We start from the raw sequence: 18309 nt of genomic DNA, 5'->3' as shown, positions 1-18309 counted from the left end.
ACTCAATAGCATCATGAAGCTACTGGTGTTGAATGGACTATGATTTGGTCTTGAATGAAGTAACTGAAATTCAGCTTTGCTTTCCTGAAATTGCCTGTGACTTTCTATATATTTAAACAGTATTTTTTTATTAAACATTTTCAGAGGTTATATTTTACTCAGTAGAAGAAATGTTTTTAAAAACTGCTCAGGACAACTTTTATTTATTGCAACATTTGCCCTGTTCCATTTTTGCTCAGGGCGAGTGGCATAAATTGCAATTGATGGCAGAGTATGTTACTAGAAAGATTCAAGTTTTAATGAGGCATCTCACTAGGCAGCAAGTTATACAATATAGTGCCAACAGCGGATACCACTTCAAGTAGAGTAATAAAAATTACTTTCATTTGCAATTTATAAAGTCACTTCAATTGACTTGCTTTCTAATGCTTTTATTAGCATGTAAATGACCTGCCTCAAAGCTGATAAATTATGTTGCAGAGAATATCGTCAGTAACAGTATACTAGGCTTCCTTTTAATAGGTGTTCATTTTTCATCTTGAGATGCAGCCATAAATAACCAGTGATGCTTCTGGTTTCCTTATTAAAGGGGAGGGTTAGAGCAATCTTCCCTGACCAGCTGTCCTACGCCAAGGGCAACAACCTTCTTAGAGGGGGATCATGGGAGTTACAGGCAACCCATCTAGAGAGTACAAAATTATGTCTTCCAGTAAGCAAATGTCACTGCTACATATTCTCCTTTTCATTATTTCATTCAATTTTTGAAATATTGCTTACAGCAGTGTAATGGTTGGCCTAGAGGCAGGGGAATGGAGACCACAATAACCTACCTGATTTGGCATCCCCAACTATATTTTCTTAAGGTTCATTTAATAAAAACAATAGCAATATGTTAGCTAATTAACCTTTAGCCTTGCATAGTGTATATACCTATATAAGAATAGGCCAAGACTAATTTCTCATAAACCACATTTTCAGTATTGAGAATAAAAAAAGGCCAAAATACATGTTGCATCCCCAAAATAAAAATCATTAACTTCGCTGCTTCTTCTAAAGCAACATAATTCTTTATTAAATTACAAATTAGATCCTAGATTTTAATTTCTGGCCTAAACTGTAAAGCTAAATCACTGTTATCTTTTACGATGTAAAATGATTGTGCACAAAAATATTAGCCCGGCCTATACTAATTAGTGTTTTTTTCCCAATAATCCACCGGACATTTTATTAGCCTAAGAATACTTGAGATTTAAATACTAAAAATGAGAATAGAAGCCTCTCGTATATGTACCTGTGTATTTCCTACCTATATCATATATGGGTATTTTCTTCCATAGGTAATACACTTTTATTCATATTAATCCAGACAGAATCATATCTATGTATATAATAGAAAATTAACAATGGTTTATCCTATGAGGTGATCTGTAGAGGAATACCTCACTTGTCTTCACCCCTTCAGGCTCCCATTCAAAACAGGCTGGATCTATAACCACATTGTTTCAAGTACATATTTCCATGTCTTCATACAGGCATGTTTCTAATATCCTGAAGGTGGTTTTCTATCACAGCTTGAACTTGAATGGCTATTATGGATACTACCAGCCCAAAGCTTACCATGCCACTTCTAAAACCACCTTGGACTTCACTCTATATTACTGATGACAGCTATTGCTATACAGAATCAGATTATCATTTTTGCTCTTACCAATGGGCCTTTTTGAAACTCAAATTCATTCCTACTTTGCATACATTGATAACAAGGATAAAAATAATTTAAGACACTGAACCGGGGTTCTAAGCATGCAGTTGGCTCAAGAATGGCACAGAGTACCTCTTAGTATATAAAGCAGAATTAACTATACCATCTTTTTACAGTTGAGAACTACGGGGCAAGCAGCCACCTGTGGCATGGAATTCAGATATGAGCAAAGTGCAAGTAAAGAATAATTGAAGCGGGCCTCGTTATAGCACACATGCATATGATAAATACTTGTTATTGAATTTACTATTAAACTTGAACCAGAAATCACCAAGGAGTGCGGAAAGATGAGTGCTATACCATACATCAGGGGTCCCCAACCCTGGGCTGCGGCCCACTACCGGCCTGTAGCCTATTTGGAACTGGGCCGCATGAAAGGTGGCCTGGCACATACGCACGCACAGCTCTACTAGTGCGTGGCACGCCAGCGTGCTTGCATGTGTGCAGCGCCACTTGCATAAGTGGTGGGCTGGCGCGAGTGTGCACAGCAGGCTGCTACTTGCTACTCCCGCTGGGCTGCCAAGCCCAAAGGTTGGGGCCCACTGCCATAACTGATTTACTGAACTTCATTCCTTCTATCATAAAGTTTAGGGAAAAAATGTGCTTTTCTAGGGAAAAAGTACAAAAATGAGTTTGTAGTTTTAAACTGAGGTCAGAGTTTAACCCTGAGATATAGTACTACTGTTGCCATCTTCTCCAAATGTGACCCAGTGGCTGAAATCCTTTGGACAGGAGTGTTTCAAATTTTGTGTAGCAGGAGGTGGATTGGCTGGTAACGGCTGAATCGCTGGCTGGCAAGCAGCAAAATCTACTTCCAAGTCTAACAAATTGCTGTTCTCCATTGGACAATGATTGTCTGAAACTTGCTGTTGTTGCTGAATCCGCAAGGGAGGAGTTGCCTGTTGGTCACCAATTAATTCTAAACCAGTCTGCCTCAAGAGCTTAGCATCATTGTCTTTTGAGCTGATCACGACTGTTGTAGCAAGACGAGAGGGTTCACTCAGAGAAGATGGAAGTGCACCAGAATCCTTCATTGTGGAAAAACATGGTGCTGGAACGTTGTTATTGTTGGAATTGAATGTCAGCCCTTTTAGAAGCAGATTATTGCTGTTCTGGAGTACTTGCAGATGAAAATCGGGAGGAGCAGACTTCTTTCTCCTTGGGGGAACTCTTGGAGCCTGAGTCAAGTTCAGAGAAGGAATATGAGAACTTTCCTCTAAAAGAGACAAGGGAGTTGGTTGCCTTTCATTGCTGCTGCTGCTGCTGCTGCTCCTCTTGACAATTTTGCCAGGATGCATTGTCCTTGGCTTAGGAATGGGGACAGTCTGAAGAGAACCAGTAACAGTTGTGGTTTCCATACCAGATTCTGGTGATGCAGAGAAGTGACCCAAGATCTGTTCAAACTGCTCTTCTGGAGAATGGGGCTGAGAGAAAAAATGGACAATTAGTTGTTTTTCAACCAGCCTCTCATTAGAAACAGCAAGCCATTCAGAGTCATCTCTGGACCAGATGGGTGGCACACAAATTTAATAAACAAAGAAACATTTCTCTCGCTCTTGAGGGCAGGTGTATGTGTGTGTGTTTTCTGGTAATACAAACGCCAGTGCAGTTTGCTGTCCCTATCCTGTACACTTGAAGAAACCATTTAATCAGTGTGATTTGTAATCATAACAGCCTTACAATATAGTAATAACCTTTGCAGGATTTTTACAATTTACAACCTTTGCAGGATTTTTACCCTAACCCTAACTCTTCAAAACCCCTGCATGTAAGCAAAACAGAAAATGCAGAATAATTCAAGGAACTTTTGAAAGAGGCTGACAATCTTCTATATTAATTCCTCATATTTCCATACAACTGTTTTCATGTTAAATAAACCTTGCTATTTTATCCTTCTGTTCCTTTCCTCCACCCCCAATTAGAAATTCAAATCTTTAGATCTCTAACTTAAAATCACCAAATAGCTGTAACAATTTTGCTAACATTTTGGGATAACATTTTTAGGACTCCGAGAAGGAGTTGCTAGATATCTTTAAAGGTGCAAAGGTACACCATTCCTTTTCCCTGAGAATCTTCTGCTTTGTGTGTACAATTGTTGGAGCATAACATGCAGAATGAAGGTAAGAAAGCTGCAGAATTTTAGAAGCAGGTGGCTTTTTTAAAAAATAGAAGGGAAATCTTGACAAATTGGAAGTGGAGAGTTATTTGCTTCCCATTTCTTCCACTCTGCCTTCCCTCTCTCAAGCAAATGTTCCTAATCAATATGTAAATGATATAAAGCAGAGCAGTGTAACTCAGAAAAACAATAGCCCCAAACTCCACAATATGTGCAATTACCTCCAAATCCCGTGGATACTCATTTTAATGTTCCTGAGATTAAGAGATAAATAGCACTTAGCACTTAAGACTTATATACTGCTTCACAGTGCTTTACAGCCCCCTCTAAGCGGTTTACAGAGTCAGCATATTGCCTCCAACAATCTGGGATCCCATTTTACCAATCTCGGAAGCGTGGAAGGCTGAGTCAACTTTGTACCGGTGAGACTCGAACTGCTGGCAGCTGGCAGTCAGCAGAAATAGCCTGCAAGTGCAATACTGCATTCTAAGCACTGTGCTACTATGGCTCTAAGCTAAGAGCATTGGCCACTTGACAGTTAGAGATAGTTTCAAAAAGCATTTCAGCAAAGCCCTGTGTCAGAGTTCTTGGTTTGAAGCTACAACAATCCATCACAAACTATAATCTCTCCTTTTCTCCTCCTTTCCAAACCCTGGAGGAGTTTTCTCTTATGTAGAATTTCGATATGTATTGCTTGTCACTCCACATTTCAAAGTACAATGAAGCTATAAAGGAGAGTTCAGATTTTGATTTAGCCTGAGTTGGAATAGCGCTACTTGAATCAGATTTCCCTAACCCACCCACCCCCATCTATTAAGGGTTCAGTGCAACAGAATGTATACTTGCATCAATCACAGAAAAACTTGAGTTTTTTCAATTCTTTCCTCAGCTCTCAGTTAGGCACTACACATTTCTTACACTTGTTTTAGGAGAGGAGGACTATAGGGAAAACGTAAAAGCTCTATCTTCCCAAATATATCTTGGAGACAAAACAACAACCCTGAAGCTCTTGTAATTTACTTGCTAACACTAAATATGCAATCTATATGAAGGGATGCTTTCTGTGCAGAGGGAAGAGCTTTATAGTGACACTTACACATCCTGTCTTGACTCCTATCTTCTGCAAAGGTGCAGGTTTTTTGGTAGTTGGGACTTTAGGTGGGGGGCGCTGTGGTATGAGGACTGGGGCTGGCTGGAGGCCCTGAAGAGGTGCTGGCTTTGGGCCACCGGGAATGAATTCAGGTTTAGTCACAGTCTGAGTTCTTGCCGGAATGGAAGCTAAGGATTCCTGGGGTGTTACTGAAATACAAAAAAATGTTATTTGATTTCTTTAAAGCATTCAGTATATCCAAAGTAGCACTTGTTTTTAACAGCACATATTATTCCTTGTATAAAACCTGACAACATCTAGGCTAAAAATGCACGCCAAAGAAAAGGATTTTTACCGGCCTTACTAATTGATAAGCCAAGGAAGGACAAAGAACAATTTGAATTTCAAGACACTTTTTCCCCCATTTATTTAATTAGCATAGAAAGATCATTCTCAGCATCAGCCTCTTCCTTCTCAATTCTGTATTCTGCATTTTGAATGAGAGAGGACAGATTGTAATTGTCTTCTGTGTGACATGTTTTCAAATATTTGAAGAGTGCTTTCATATTCCTGCTCAGCTGTCTACCTCACTTTTCAGTCATACTATCTTCTTCAATCTCTTTCCATATGTCCAAGGTTTTAGTCCCCTGGTCATTCTCACTGACTTTCTTTGAACCTGTCCCAATTTCTCTGAATCCTTCTTAAGTATAGTGCCCTAAGCCAAACACAATAATTGGCACGGGGCCCAATCAAAGCCAAATAAAGTGGAACAATTCCCATGATTCTATTGATGTAACCTAGTTAATTTTGATTTTTTGGGGGGGGGAGCCAGATCACTATTCCCAGATCTTTTTAACATGTACCATTACCAAGCTACATAACCCCATCCAATACTTGTGGGTTTGATTTTTTTTTTTTCCTAAGTAAAGAATATCATCAAAGCTTTTAAAAAGGAAACCGGCTATACCTCCTTTTGCTTGCATCAGACACCGAATGGCTTCCTCGGCTTCTTCTGGGGTGGTGGTTTTGATCTGTTTTACATTGTATGGCTTACTAATTCCAGTTCGTGATTTTGGCTTGCAGGAAAATGTAAAAGCAAAGGAGAAATAAAAAGAGAGTTTAGAGGGAAGATAAATACAACAGCTGCCCCTTCTATAAGCAGTATATAAACATGAAAGTAGCTTTGCTTTTTTTTCAGGGGATCATCATTTTTTTTTTACTGGTCATGCCTTCATGAAACTTAATTTACAGCATATAGAGGAACATCTTTTATATATTCTTTTCCTTTACTTAGTTGCTGCCACCAGACACGTATTTATTAATTAAAATATTATTTGTCTGCTTTCTACTTAAACATACTCAGAGCAGCTATTGGATTAATCTTCCCTAATCCGGTGCTCTCTGGACATGGATTATAATTTCCATCAACCCAGGTAGATGGCCATTAGGAATTATGGCAGTCCCCCTCATCCCAAAAGTACTAGATTGGAGAAGGTGCCTTATATTTTCCTATTTAGGGTGCTGGTAGTGGTGATTTAGAGCTCAAGACCTTCTTAATATTTTGGTGCTTCTCATAAGAGAACCTTATCTTAACATTATACTGAGCAAAGTGGTTTTTTTCTTTCTTATCAGTACTTGAAATGATTGAACTGAGCTACTCACAGGGTGCTGTGGTGCTCCTGGAAGAAGCTTTGCTGAATCCAAGATGGAGGACAGAGAGCAGCTTCCTGAAGAGATGGAACCATCTGATGGGGATTTTTTAATGGGCACTGCAGCTGTAGGAAAAACACAAAATAATTTCTTAATGGGAGGTGGTGTAATATAAGTACACAAACCCAATATTGACATGTTGGCCAGCTTTTGATTTTAAAAATCCTGAAAACATCTGAGAAAACTGGAGACAGAGCTTGGGGGACATGGCTACACCCCTGCCATAATTAGGTAAGGAAATGTTCAATTTGCTTCTATAACAAGGGAAAAAAGAATCTGGACTGGGATATCTACCTCTGAGTGATATAACTAGGGGAAAACCAACTTACATATTTTTTTGTTGAGAAGTTAAGCAAATTCCTCTGCTTCTGTTAGCCCTAACTTAACAGAAATTATACAGAAGGAAACATACACATCTTCTGCTATTTCTGGGGTTACCTTCAGCAATCCACCTTGTTAATGTGCATGGGTAGTATACAGGTAGTCCTTGACTTACAACCATTTGTTTAGTGACCATTTGAAGTTACAATTATACTGAAAAAAGTGACATGTCACCAGTGTTCATACTTACAACCACTGTACCATCCCCATGGTCACATAATCAAAATTTGGACAGGGTCACATGGTCACCCTTTGTAATGTACCCCGCCAAGCAAAGTCATTGGGAGAAAGCCAGATTCGCTTAACAACTGCATGATTCACTTAACAACTGAAATTATTCTCTTAACAATTGTGCCAAAAAGTCATGGGATGCAACTTAGTTAACAAGTGTCTTGCTTAGCAATGGAAATTTTGGGCTCAATTGTGATGGTAAGTCAAGGACTATCTGTATATAGTTCAAGCAGATACAACAGCCAGCTCAAAGTTAGATAGAAGTCAGACAGAAAGCCAGACCAATTTCAATTTTGGGCCTTGCCACTTAATCACCATTTGGACAACAGTGTGAAATGGTTCTCCAGAATGGTTCTTTGTACAGGACACAAATTCAGCTTTTCTTGGCAAAAGAAAATTTAGAGGAAACTAGATGCAGTCTTGTGTACAGTATTTGTAACCTTGATTTCCTTCTGTATTCAAGACTGTCATTTCAAAAATCTGGACATTTTTTTCCCACTGAGTAGAAACTCTTGGAGAAAGAACACAAACTCTGACCTGGTGGGGGAGGTCGCTGGGGGGGCTGAGGCTGCCGAGGTCTACCGGGCACAGACAGAGATCTGGTTGGGGAGCGATGACAGAACTCTGCACTTTCTTCAAACTCTTGTTTTAGTTCAACCAAGTCAGCATCATCTAGTGAACATGGCCAAAGGATATAAAATTAGAAAACAAAATGCTACTGAGAAAAATCGATGCCCTTGAAATTATCCAGGAAGGAAGGAAACTGAGAAATAACCATACAACACCTAACACGTGCTTGCTACATGGGGAAAATTCCCAAGGATTCTATGAGCCACATTCAATCATTGACATCCATCAAATAGCAATGTATCAGAGTTAATCAACTGAGCCAGTCATTGCCTCCTGTTATTCCTAGTGGTGAAACAATTAGTCATAAGGGAGATCAGTCAGAAATCAAGTGGCCTGTTCTGTTAATCCTCCATGAATGATGGCACGAAGTTTTGAACTACAATGCCGACTCAGAAAGCATAATAATGAACAAATTGGTTCATTCAAAGATTTCCAAAACGAGTGCATATAATGCCCCCAAAACAGTAAAAGCAAAAGCATGGATGGCATAGACATTCACACAGCTAAACCACCCCAATCAAGTTTGCTCATTAATCCTTAAGAAGAGCTCAAATTAAATTATGATATATCTCCAGGGCAACATCACTCTGTCCCAGGAAATTATATCATTAATTATCTGAATAGCTCTAACATGGAGATAACTTTGTCCACTTAATTGGGTTTACTTATTCCAATAAAAAAGCCTTATTTGGGTGACCCAACCAACTTTTACTGTATGGCTATGGCTTCATTTGTCTTTCATCATGAAAGGATGGATACCTTTATATCGACATGGTTTTCTTCCAGCAAGATGTGACTTGTTTGCATGTATGGTAGACGCCATGCTCACATATTCTGATCCATCTCCCGACTCTTCCATTGTTGATACCATTTCAGTTTCACATGGTACCGGATGCAATGTTTCATCCAAGTAATCATCTTCCTCATCTAAGATATCACCTAAATTGGAAAATGTTATAACAGAATGAGGAAGTTGAAGAAATGTTGTTTTCTTTCAACATTTCAGCTAAAACAAAGGGGATTGTTTTTTAACAAATTATATCAATCTGCAAAGAGAATAGCAACCCATCTCAGTCAGGCTCCATGGAGAAAAAGCCCTCCTGACCAAACCTTATATGTTTACAAACATCTTAGGCCACGTACCTTCTGATTCATAATCTAAGCTTGAAAAATCGAAATTTTCCTCCAGCAGACAGGAATTTGCTGTGGGTGACATAGGAGCAATACTGTCACGTTTCCTAGCAATTTCTTCTTGAAGACCTTTCAGCCAATCTTTGGTTTTAGGACAAATCTTCACAATCCTGCCTTTAATCTAGACATAAAACCCCATTACATTATTTTACCTGTAATCAATCAAACTATTACTCATAAGCAAAACCCAGATATTAACATGATGCAAAGCAATGCAGATAGTCCTCGATTTACCACCACAATTGAATCCAATATTTCTGTTGCTGAGTGTAATATTAGCTAAGTGAATTTTGCCCCATTTTATGACCTTGTTACAGTTGTTAAGTGAATCACTGAAGTTGTTAAGATAGTAACATGGTTATTAAGTGAATCTGGCCTCCCCGTTGATTTTGCTTGTAAAAAGATTGAAAAAGGCGATCACATGACCCTGGGACATGGCAACAGTCATAAATATGAGTCAGTTGCTAAGCATCTGAATTTTGATCACGTGACCCTGGGGATGCTGCAACGGTCATAAGTGTGAAAAACAGTCATGAAGTTACTTTTTTCAGTGCCGTTATAACTTTGAATGGTTACTAAATGAACTGTTGTAAGTCAAGGACTACCTGTAGTCTGTTCAGTGAATTGAGGATAAAAGACTTTTATATATATTTAAAGAGCATGGCTACTATTGCAGATTAGAGATACAGTATTTGGCTTTTTCAGGGATATATCGTTGTGATATGTATTAAGAAATGGTTTTTAACAAGAGTGCCATTCCTTCTTATGCCAATTGTTAAAGAATAAAAAAACTGGAAGCAATTAAGCTAAATATCCTGGAGTCTATATATAATTTTTTATTTTTTTAAATTCTGTTTCTCTATTTGTCTCATTATTACTCATAATGGAAAAAGAACACCAAGTTTCCTTATGTGTCAGGATGAAAAACCACTTATAAACAGACACCGATTCCCAAGTTCTCTCTAGTGGTCAATTAGAAAATAATTATTTCCCAATTTGTATTTGCTGAAATCCTCCTTAAAAAGCAGCTAATTTCTCTAACATTTCCAGTATAATATGGAGAGTATTCCAGTTACCTATTATGTAGTTTTAAAAATTAGGCCCCAGATGTTTTTATCAAATCCCTAAACAATACAAAAATGGATTTTTGAGGAGTAACAGCAAAAGGTGGTATATTAAAAATAACAAACTATGTCATGACCTCCATATAAAAGCTCATTACATTATAAATGAATTTATTCATTAAAGATTCAAAGGAATCTTCTTGGTTAGAGGTGTTTTCTGGTCTAACAGCTTGACATTTTCAGATCAATTCTTTGGAAACCATTTTAACAGCTAACATTTAAAAAAGCTGATGAACCTGAAACAACAAGCTGGTGTTCAAGGAAATGTCAATTAGATATGAGAAAGCTGTCTATATTTGCCAGCAAGGCAAACAATGTTGCAAAATAGCCTTCATGAGGGGATTTACTTGGTCACTCAAGTATTTCAAATAGTACAAGCAACTTTGTTTTGTTTTACCTTGATGCCATCCACATCAAGAACGTGAAGAGCAGATCTGCTTTCTGAAAATGTAACCAACATTTGACCTCCATTGATCCTAACAAGGGTAGACACAGATCAAATAAACTCTATATGTTTTGACAGAACTAATTTCTAATCAGCCATTAAATAAGTAGATAGGAAAGCCGAGTTGTTTCTTCTTAAAAATAGTGGATTAATAATTGAACATTCATTAATTATGATTGAACTATTATTACATTAACAAGTTTTAAGCCATCAATGTTCTCTGGCATCATTATATTTTACTGACATGGATCCCTAACTTTTTACTCAACAATTTCTATTAATAATTTGAATAATTATTATTTGCTTGTTAGATTTATAACCCACTCTTCTTCTAGAATTATATTAATGGAACAATTCCTTATATACCAAGAGTCTCTTTCCATGAGGGAAAGTTCTCTTCAAAATAAAGATCCAAAGATGATTTTCTAAAATGAACATCGTATTTTACCTGACAAGCACAACAGTGCCGTAAGTCTCAAAGATCTGCATAAGCTCCATCTGACAATCCTCAGGAAATTCATCCTTCTCTTCAGGGGAACAGTACAATAGAGACACCACCACTGTAGCATCTAGAGGTCCCTGAAACGTTGATACTTCCTGGAAAACATTATCCCTAGCAGACACATCAACCTCTTGGATTTCCACTTCCACAATAGCTAAAACAGGCCTACAGAGAGATAACAAGGGAAGAAAAAAAGTTAATAAGGATTACAGAAGGCAGGTAAGAGGACAGAAGATAAAATGCTGACAGGTTATTGAAAATCAGTTGTCAAACACAACTATTTGAAATCACTTAGATCTGCTTAATATTACTGTTTGATTACTTGGCTTCTCAAACTAATTTTCAGCATAATTTATGTAGCATATTACATCTCTGTTTAATAATGAAAAGATAGCTGACCCTATAAATAATTGCCTAACAGGGGAAAAGACAATCACAGGGAGGCTTGAAATTATTTATTGATTACATCTGCTCATTTATCTACCCAAGTTGACTCCGCACAATTTCCAGGAGTCCAGAGACACAATAAAACAATCCTAACAATTGCTCTGTTATTTAATTTGGCACAGATACTCTGTGGCACACAACATTGTCCCATCCCCTCTCCCCCAGTTCTCAGATTGTTTCTACATATGTCCAAGTTTGTACACAAATAAAAAGCATATGTAAGAATGAAGAATGACAGTCAGCAGATTAGGGTTAGGCCTTCCAGCTATTGCTAACTAAATCTTCCTCTAGTCTAGCTCTAGTCAGTAAGACAAAGTGTTCTGGTCCACCAGCAGCTTGCGGAGCTGGCAGCAGAGTCAGACAGTGAGGAGGCTGGGGAGGACAATGAGCCAGTCCTGGAGTCAAGGAAAGTCCTGGACGAGGGCTCTGCATCGGAGGCAGAAATGGGGCAAGGGCCATCTGGAAGCGATGCGCAGACTCTGGAGCCTCCAGAGGCGGATAGCAGAGGGGCAGAGGAACAGGAGGAGCCTGTTCCTAGTGCACGCATGCGAAGAGCTGCCAGAAGGCAAGAGCAGCTAAAGCAAAAAGGACAACTCGGGAGTAAGACCAGGAGATGATTGGCCCCTCCCATAAGGCTTAAAAGAGCAGCAACGGCTCTTGGGATCTTTGTAGGAAAGCAATGTTGCTACAATTGTCTCTTGTCTTGTTACATTTGTTTCATGTCAGAGTATCTTGCTTCTGAACTTTTGCCAAGAAAAGCCTTTGGCAGGATGCCAAAGAAGACAAGGTTGGTGATAAGGCCGAAGAACTGTTTATGAAGAATTTGTTTTGGACTTAATTTGGACTAAGCTGAAAATGAAGTAATTCTCAGCTGTTCTAATAAAATATGTTTGTTTAGGACAGATTGTGTCTGGTAATAACTACTTGGGCCTAGGTCACAACACAAAGGTAAGTGACAGCTCTACCACTTCTGCTCCGAAACTGCTTCCGTAAGAAACAAGAAATGAATTTTGACTGCTATAGGAATATTCTATATAGTGGTTCCACAAAGCAGATGGAAATTTTGGAAGATCGTTCTCCATAAGATCTATAAAAGGCTTGATGTTCCTGAGAACCTGGCAAAATGCTGCTGTGCAAGGGATAACATAGGAATCTCCCCCTGGAATTCCTTCTAAAGTTGCAAAGCATGGCAATATTGTGGTGAGGTTCAACAGATAACTCATCTGTTAAGGCAAAGCCCAGCCTTACCCAAAAAATATATAAATATGTGTATAGACTATTTTTCTATAAGCTCTGCCAATTTTGATGATACTGTTTGCCAAGTGCAATTTGAATAATCAAATTTGGGTGTGTGTTATAGTAGGACTAAAGACAGATTCAGAATTGTCTGGTACATCTATCACTGAAGAGCTATGATTATCCAGCATTACACAATCACTAAGAAGAGCTGATTGAGTTCACATTATTGTTAGTACTTGCCTTTTAGTTAATCTGATAGCCACATAATCATTTTAGGGAGGACACAGGTGTCTTTGTGACAAATTATTAAATGTGTTGTTGTGATTTCACAATGCAACCCCTGTGACTTATATATGTATTTCTAATGTCAGGTCAGTGGTATAAAAAGTCTGTGTTTAAATGTGATGTCATCATATACAGGGGATATAAAAAGAATCTACACATCCCTGTTAAAAAGTCAGGTTTTTGAGATTTAAAAGAATCAAACCAAGATAAATCATTTCAGAATTTTTTCCACCTTTGATATAGCATATTATATTGTTATTTCACCCCATAAAATATTTCAGTTTGTTTTTCAATTGAATCATACAGCTTATAAGCTATTTTAATTTCTAAGCTATTAGAAAAAATTCTAAACTAATTTATCTTATTAAAGTAATTGGTCTGATTTTATAAATATATATCTCAAAAGCCTGATATTTTAACAGGGTATCCACTGCACTATTGGCCATTTTTGCTTATTTTTATACCTAAAGGGGGTGGAGGAAATAGGTTTTACATCTACACTATCAGTGTCTTGTTATCAGGAATCAATCTAAGATTCATTTCAGAAATCTTGCAGGTTAAATCTTTAAATGACTGAAAGATCCCATGGATCCGAACTAAAGAATATCATAACTTGAAAAGTTACTTTAGCCTCTCAACAATGGTCAATATTTGTGATAATTTAGAGTTGCTTTATAACAAATCAGATTTTTGGTTCAACTAGCCCAGTTCTATTTATTAAGCTCTCTGGTCGTGATTTTCTGGGGTCATAAAAAGAGATCACTTTAAATAGAGGAGCTATCTGTTATGTCTGGGTTTTATAAGGGCAAAAGATGTGTTCCATGACCCTCCAGAAGATGCTACCTGTGGTCACTGGCCTGGAGCTCAGCTCTTCCATAATACATCAAGGCACCAGGAGACCAAATGGGTCCAACTTTGGTTTCAGCACTGAGATCACTATCAAGAAGACTGACTTGTCCCACTGTGAAAAAACAAAAGAATAGACTTAGAATTAAGAGTAATGAAGGCAAACTTTCAAGCATTGCTCCAGAATCATGAGCCTGATTCACACATAGCAGCCAACCACAATAGCTGAGGTTGTTTCTTTTTTTACTTAAGCCATTAATCAGGGTTTTAAAAACAACTAAGTGAGATGCATGAACGCATTTACTAAATTGAAACTAAACAAACTCACCATTATTTTGACTAGCTATGCTGCCTGCATGTTAGCTACTCATTCATATGGCGCCATATAGACAGGAATGATGTAAATCATTGACATAACAAGTCTTGCAACAGGAGTCTTGCAACAGGACAAGTAATAGAATGCAATACAATGATGATAAATAATACCAATCCCTGTAAGTTCATAGTTTACATGACCACTCATGAAGTTAAAGCAGTAATTTGGGCTCTCTGGTGTGTGTGTGTGTGTGTGTGTGTGTGTGTGTGTGTGTGTGTGTAGAGAGGGGGGGAGGGAGAAAGAAAAACTGATACAAAACACAATGTCTTGAGTGCAAAAAAAAAAAAAGGCCTTCTAGGATTACCAAGGACAGAAAATGCTTAATATAATTGAGTATGAAATATAATTAAAAATCAAAACTGTTGGTTTGATAGAAAACAGAATAAGACTATCCCTAGTATTTAAGTTAATGAGTAAAATTCTTACTGAATCAAACTTTCTGCACACAAATAATTTTTTTAAGTAATGAGAGAACCACTGAATTATTTCTTAGATCAGCATCATGCCCTTTTCCCAAGGAATATTTTCTCAGTGGTGTGAACTACGTTCCATTAACAAAAAAGTGTTCTTTGCAAAACTACGCATGGAGTTTCAGAACTGAGCATTGATTTTTATGTCGAATATCATAAACAACCAAAGCCACCGTTTCTCAACCTTGATTACTTTAAGATGTGAAGGTTGGCTAAGGAATTCTGGGGGTTGAAGTTCAAACATCTTAAAAGCTGCCAATATTGAGACACACTAATGTAAGCTAAAGAATTCACTAGGAAAGAGTAAAAAGGACTCCACCAACCTGTTTTATCAATTGGAAGTTTCTTCCTCCACCAAAGAACTCTGTCAGTCCATGCTGGAGTTCTACATTTATCACTTGTATCATAAGCCTCAGAGCCAACATCATACTTATATGTGGGACCAAAATTGATAGTTCCTTCGTGAAAGTCCTTAAAAATCTATGAAAGAAAATATTGATAATCTAAAGTAAGTTTTATAGGGATAGCCATGCATATCATCTCATCTCATTTCATTCTGTATCCACTGGGAAGGCTTTCAATGGTTTACAACACAATCACAAAAAGAACAGCACAATAAAACATTCTTCCTACTGAAGCGGGAAAACCCACTTTCCCAAATGCAGGAGACAAGACCACAAAAGTTGGAGAACACAGGTTTATTTGCTAGCAAAGGTTCGGAGTATTCACATGTCAGATTCCGAACCCAGGGCTACGCACAAGGTGTACCTTTTATACATTCTGCAATTCTAGCCACGCCAGAGGCGTTACGCTTCTGACTCTATTTCCATATATGGATACTATCTTACACATGTTATTTTCCGTGAACACTTCTACTAATATGTTTCTTAATATAAGTTCGTTACAGGGATGATATACAACATAGGTCATTAAGCTCATCGGTACATTTAACAAGTTCCTTATATCTGTTCCTTGTACTTTTCCTGAAGTTTGCAACATAACTTCTGCTCCAACGTCAGTACCTCAGAAAACAATATAATACTGTGCATGATACAATACTTAGATTAATATGATTTATAGTATAAGGCCCTTCTGTTTCATTCCCCCCTTTGGAACTCCACCTAAATCCCCTGATTACTGTGGAGTTTCATAAACAGGGAGGTCATCCTCCATTGAGCTAAGCTTCTCATACTCCCACCAATCCATCGTCTGAGCTGTTGCCTTTTTATCCATGAGTAGAGAGAGACTGTTAGAAATTGTATAAACAAAAATGGGAAGAATGCAGGGTAAAATTACACATCCAGCAGCTATTAACCCAATCAATGCCACGATAGCTTGTAGGCCCGGCAGTTTAGGGCATCAACCTGAAAAGGCGTCAGCTAAATTAAATCCTTTCCAAGTTTGAACCGGGGTGAGCTACTTTGACCATTTTATCAGTTATTTCCTTAATGACCTTGCCACTTTCATCGGTCTCAATACAACAATTAGACAAATTAAATTTACCACACACCCCTCCTTCCTTGGCTAGGAGGTAATCTAAGACTAAATGGTTTTGCATGATATACATTCGAGACTTCACGCTCTCAGCAGCTAATTTGGTGAGGCCTTTTACAGTTTCATTAGTAATTATTTCTACAACAGCCTGTAGCCTAATCAAGCGATTTATCAGGTAGATGGGGATCCGATACCCATAGGTGCCATCCTCTGCCCAAGTGGCTGGTCCATACACTTCAATGATTCTCTCCGGTGGCCATTCATCATCCTTCCAATGACCTATTTTAACCTTTTCAATCAAGGAAGTGTCAATGGCTGCCCTCTTGGACCGGATGTTTCCAACTTCATCATACACTGGTACCCTGGCCGAATTCCGAGGACAGAGGTTTACAGGGACCCAAGGAGTATGTAGGAGGTGACACCTTATAGTGGAATTATATGCCAGTCTCGAGTCCCTTCATGCTCACAGGGGAGAGATTATTGGAAGAGCAGTTAGGGAGTTTGGTACTGCTATAAACAAAATGCCTACCCGAGGGTAAGACCACAAAGCATTCAGTACACAGAGGTATCTTGGAGCTCACCACTTTACCACATGTTATGGATCCCCCCTTGCGTACTTGAAGCGGTGTCTGGGCTCCAATATTCCCTATGCATTACCTCTGGGTAATTTATAGTGGGAGTAGGGGCAAGCACTCTTTCCATATTCTGACTATTGAGTGTAGCTTGACACCAGTCTAGGGGTTACTCCCTCATTCCCCCCTACTCCTAAGTCTCTGCCTTCTCCTACAAGGCCTACAATACATATAGCTACACAGATTCTGTCAAGTTGTTCGGTTGTGGGATCGCAATGTCCAGGATAAGTTCCTTTCATCGCCCGTGCGTTGGGTGTTAGCCTCCGGAGTAACACCTGCAGGGGTTTTCTTCACCTCTCCCGTTCATAGAGGGACAGCTCCCGGGGTGTCACCAGAAGGGGAGAGGTTCCCTCTAGTCCTCTGAAGAGTTAGTTTCCACATAAACTGGGGCTTTTTCTTAAAAGCACAGAGAGGAAAGAAAAGTTGACTCCATTCTTCACTCTGTCTAGATGGCCATACTAGACTGGGTAAGTAATTTTCCTTCCTCTCAGTAGTGTCAACTCATTTCTAACAATTTAAAATTCATATCTCTAGATATCAGGCATTTAACACTTGCAATTACCTTTGAAGGTACACACAGACTTAGACATATACACTAGTCATTATAGATGCACAGCAACAAATAATTTTTAACAGAAATCACATCAAATTAGTCAATTCAAATTATCCGTGTCTTCCCATTTAGATAGGCTTTACCTTTTTATTACCTGCCAAACCCCGGGTGGGAAGAACAATAAATAATTTTCTTCTCTATTCTTAGGTCTTTCAAAGTTCTCTGGGTCTTTTAAGAATGGTAAATTATCAGAATCTTTATAACACTGCGGTTTTTCTTTCCTCCTATTCTGGGGTCCTCCTACCACACATAACAATATACACTAACCATATCTTCCTTGGTCAGCCCCAACTTCTGAATCATTTTACTGTATGGTGGGGCTTCTCAACTTCTAAATATTTTTCCTTTAGGGACTAGTCAGGTCTATTTGCAGTTTGGGATTCTTTCTAATTGTTTTAGTGAACTTCTCACTTTTTACTCAAGGTTTCATCCATTGTTCCATCTCCTCAAGCACTGGATTGTCTCTGCCCTGGGGATGTTCTGTCTAGCTCTTTCTTGCTTGGATCTCCCAGCCAACGCTGGCCAATTTTTAAAGATCCGAACTCTTCTCCGTCCATTTTAGATCTTCCAGCAGGCGCTGGCCTATTTTTAAAGATCCAAAATGTATAGAGACTTTGGTTCACACATCATTTGCACCTTGCCAGGGCTCTCATGAGCAAGTTTGAACTCCACTTTTTCTTTTTAAGGACCTTTATTTAGCCAGATTGGTTTTCCTGTGTCATTCC

The 18309-nt window shown here is 38.5% G+C and overlaps 1 protein-coding gene across 1 annotated transcript in view; it reads right to left on the bottom strand.

The window, feature by feature from the left end:
• Positions 1 to 171: 171 nt before the first annotated feature.
• The window catches only part of SYNJ2 (synaptojanin 2), a 59129-nt gene continuing 40991 nt past the window's right edge, over positions 172 to 18309 (bottom strand). The window contains exons 17-27 of the mRNA XM_034428560.3: positions 15169 to 15325; positions 13997 to 14114; positions 11129 to 11347; positions 10633 to 10711; positions 9064 to 9232; positions 8680 to 8859; positions 7828 to 7962; positions 6631 to 6743; positions 5936 to 6044; positions 4975 to 5177; positions 172 to 3186 (exon numbers count right to left, since the gene is read on the bottom strand). Coding sequence (XP_034284451.2) covers positions 2422 to 3186; positions 4975 to 5177; positions 5936 to 6044; positions 6631 to 6743; positions 7828 to 7962; positions 8680 to 8859; positions 9064 to 9232; positions 10633 to 10711; positions 11129 to 11347; positions 13997 to 14114; positions 15169 to 15325 — 2247 coding nt within the window. The 3' untranslated portion in view covers positions 172 to 2421. The remainder of the gene's footprint in view (positions 3187 to 4974; positions 5178 to 5935; positions 6045 to 6630; positions 6744 to 7827; positions 7963 to 8679; positions 8860 to 9063; positions 9233 to 10632; positions 10712 to 11128; positions 11348 to 13996; positions 14115 to 15168; positions 15326 to 18309) is intronic.

This window comes from Pantherophis guttatus, chromosome 1 (assembly GCF_059756535.1).
Source record: "Pantherophis guttatus breed Tessera chromosome 1, ASM5975653v1, whole genome shotgun sequence".
Classification (NCBI taxonomy): Eukaryota; Metazoa; Chordata; class Lepidosauria; order Squamata; family Colubridae; genus Pantherophis; species Pantherophis guttatus.
This window is presented reverse-complemented; position numbering and strand designations above follow the sequence as displayed.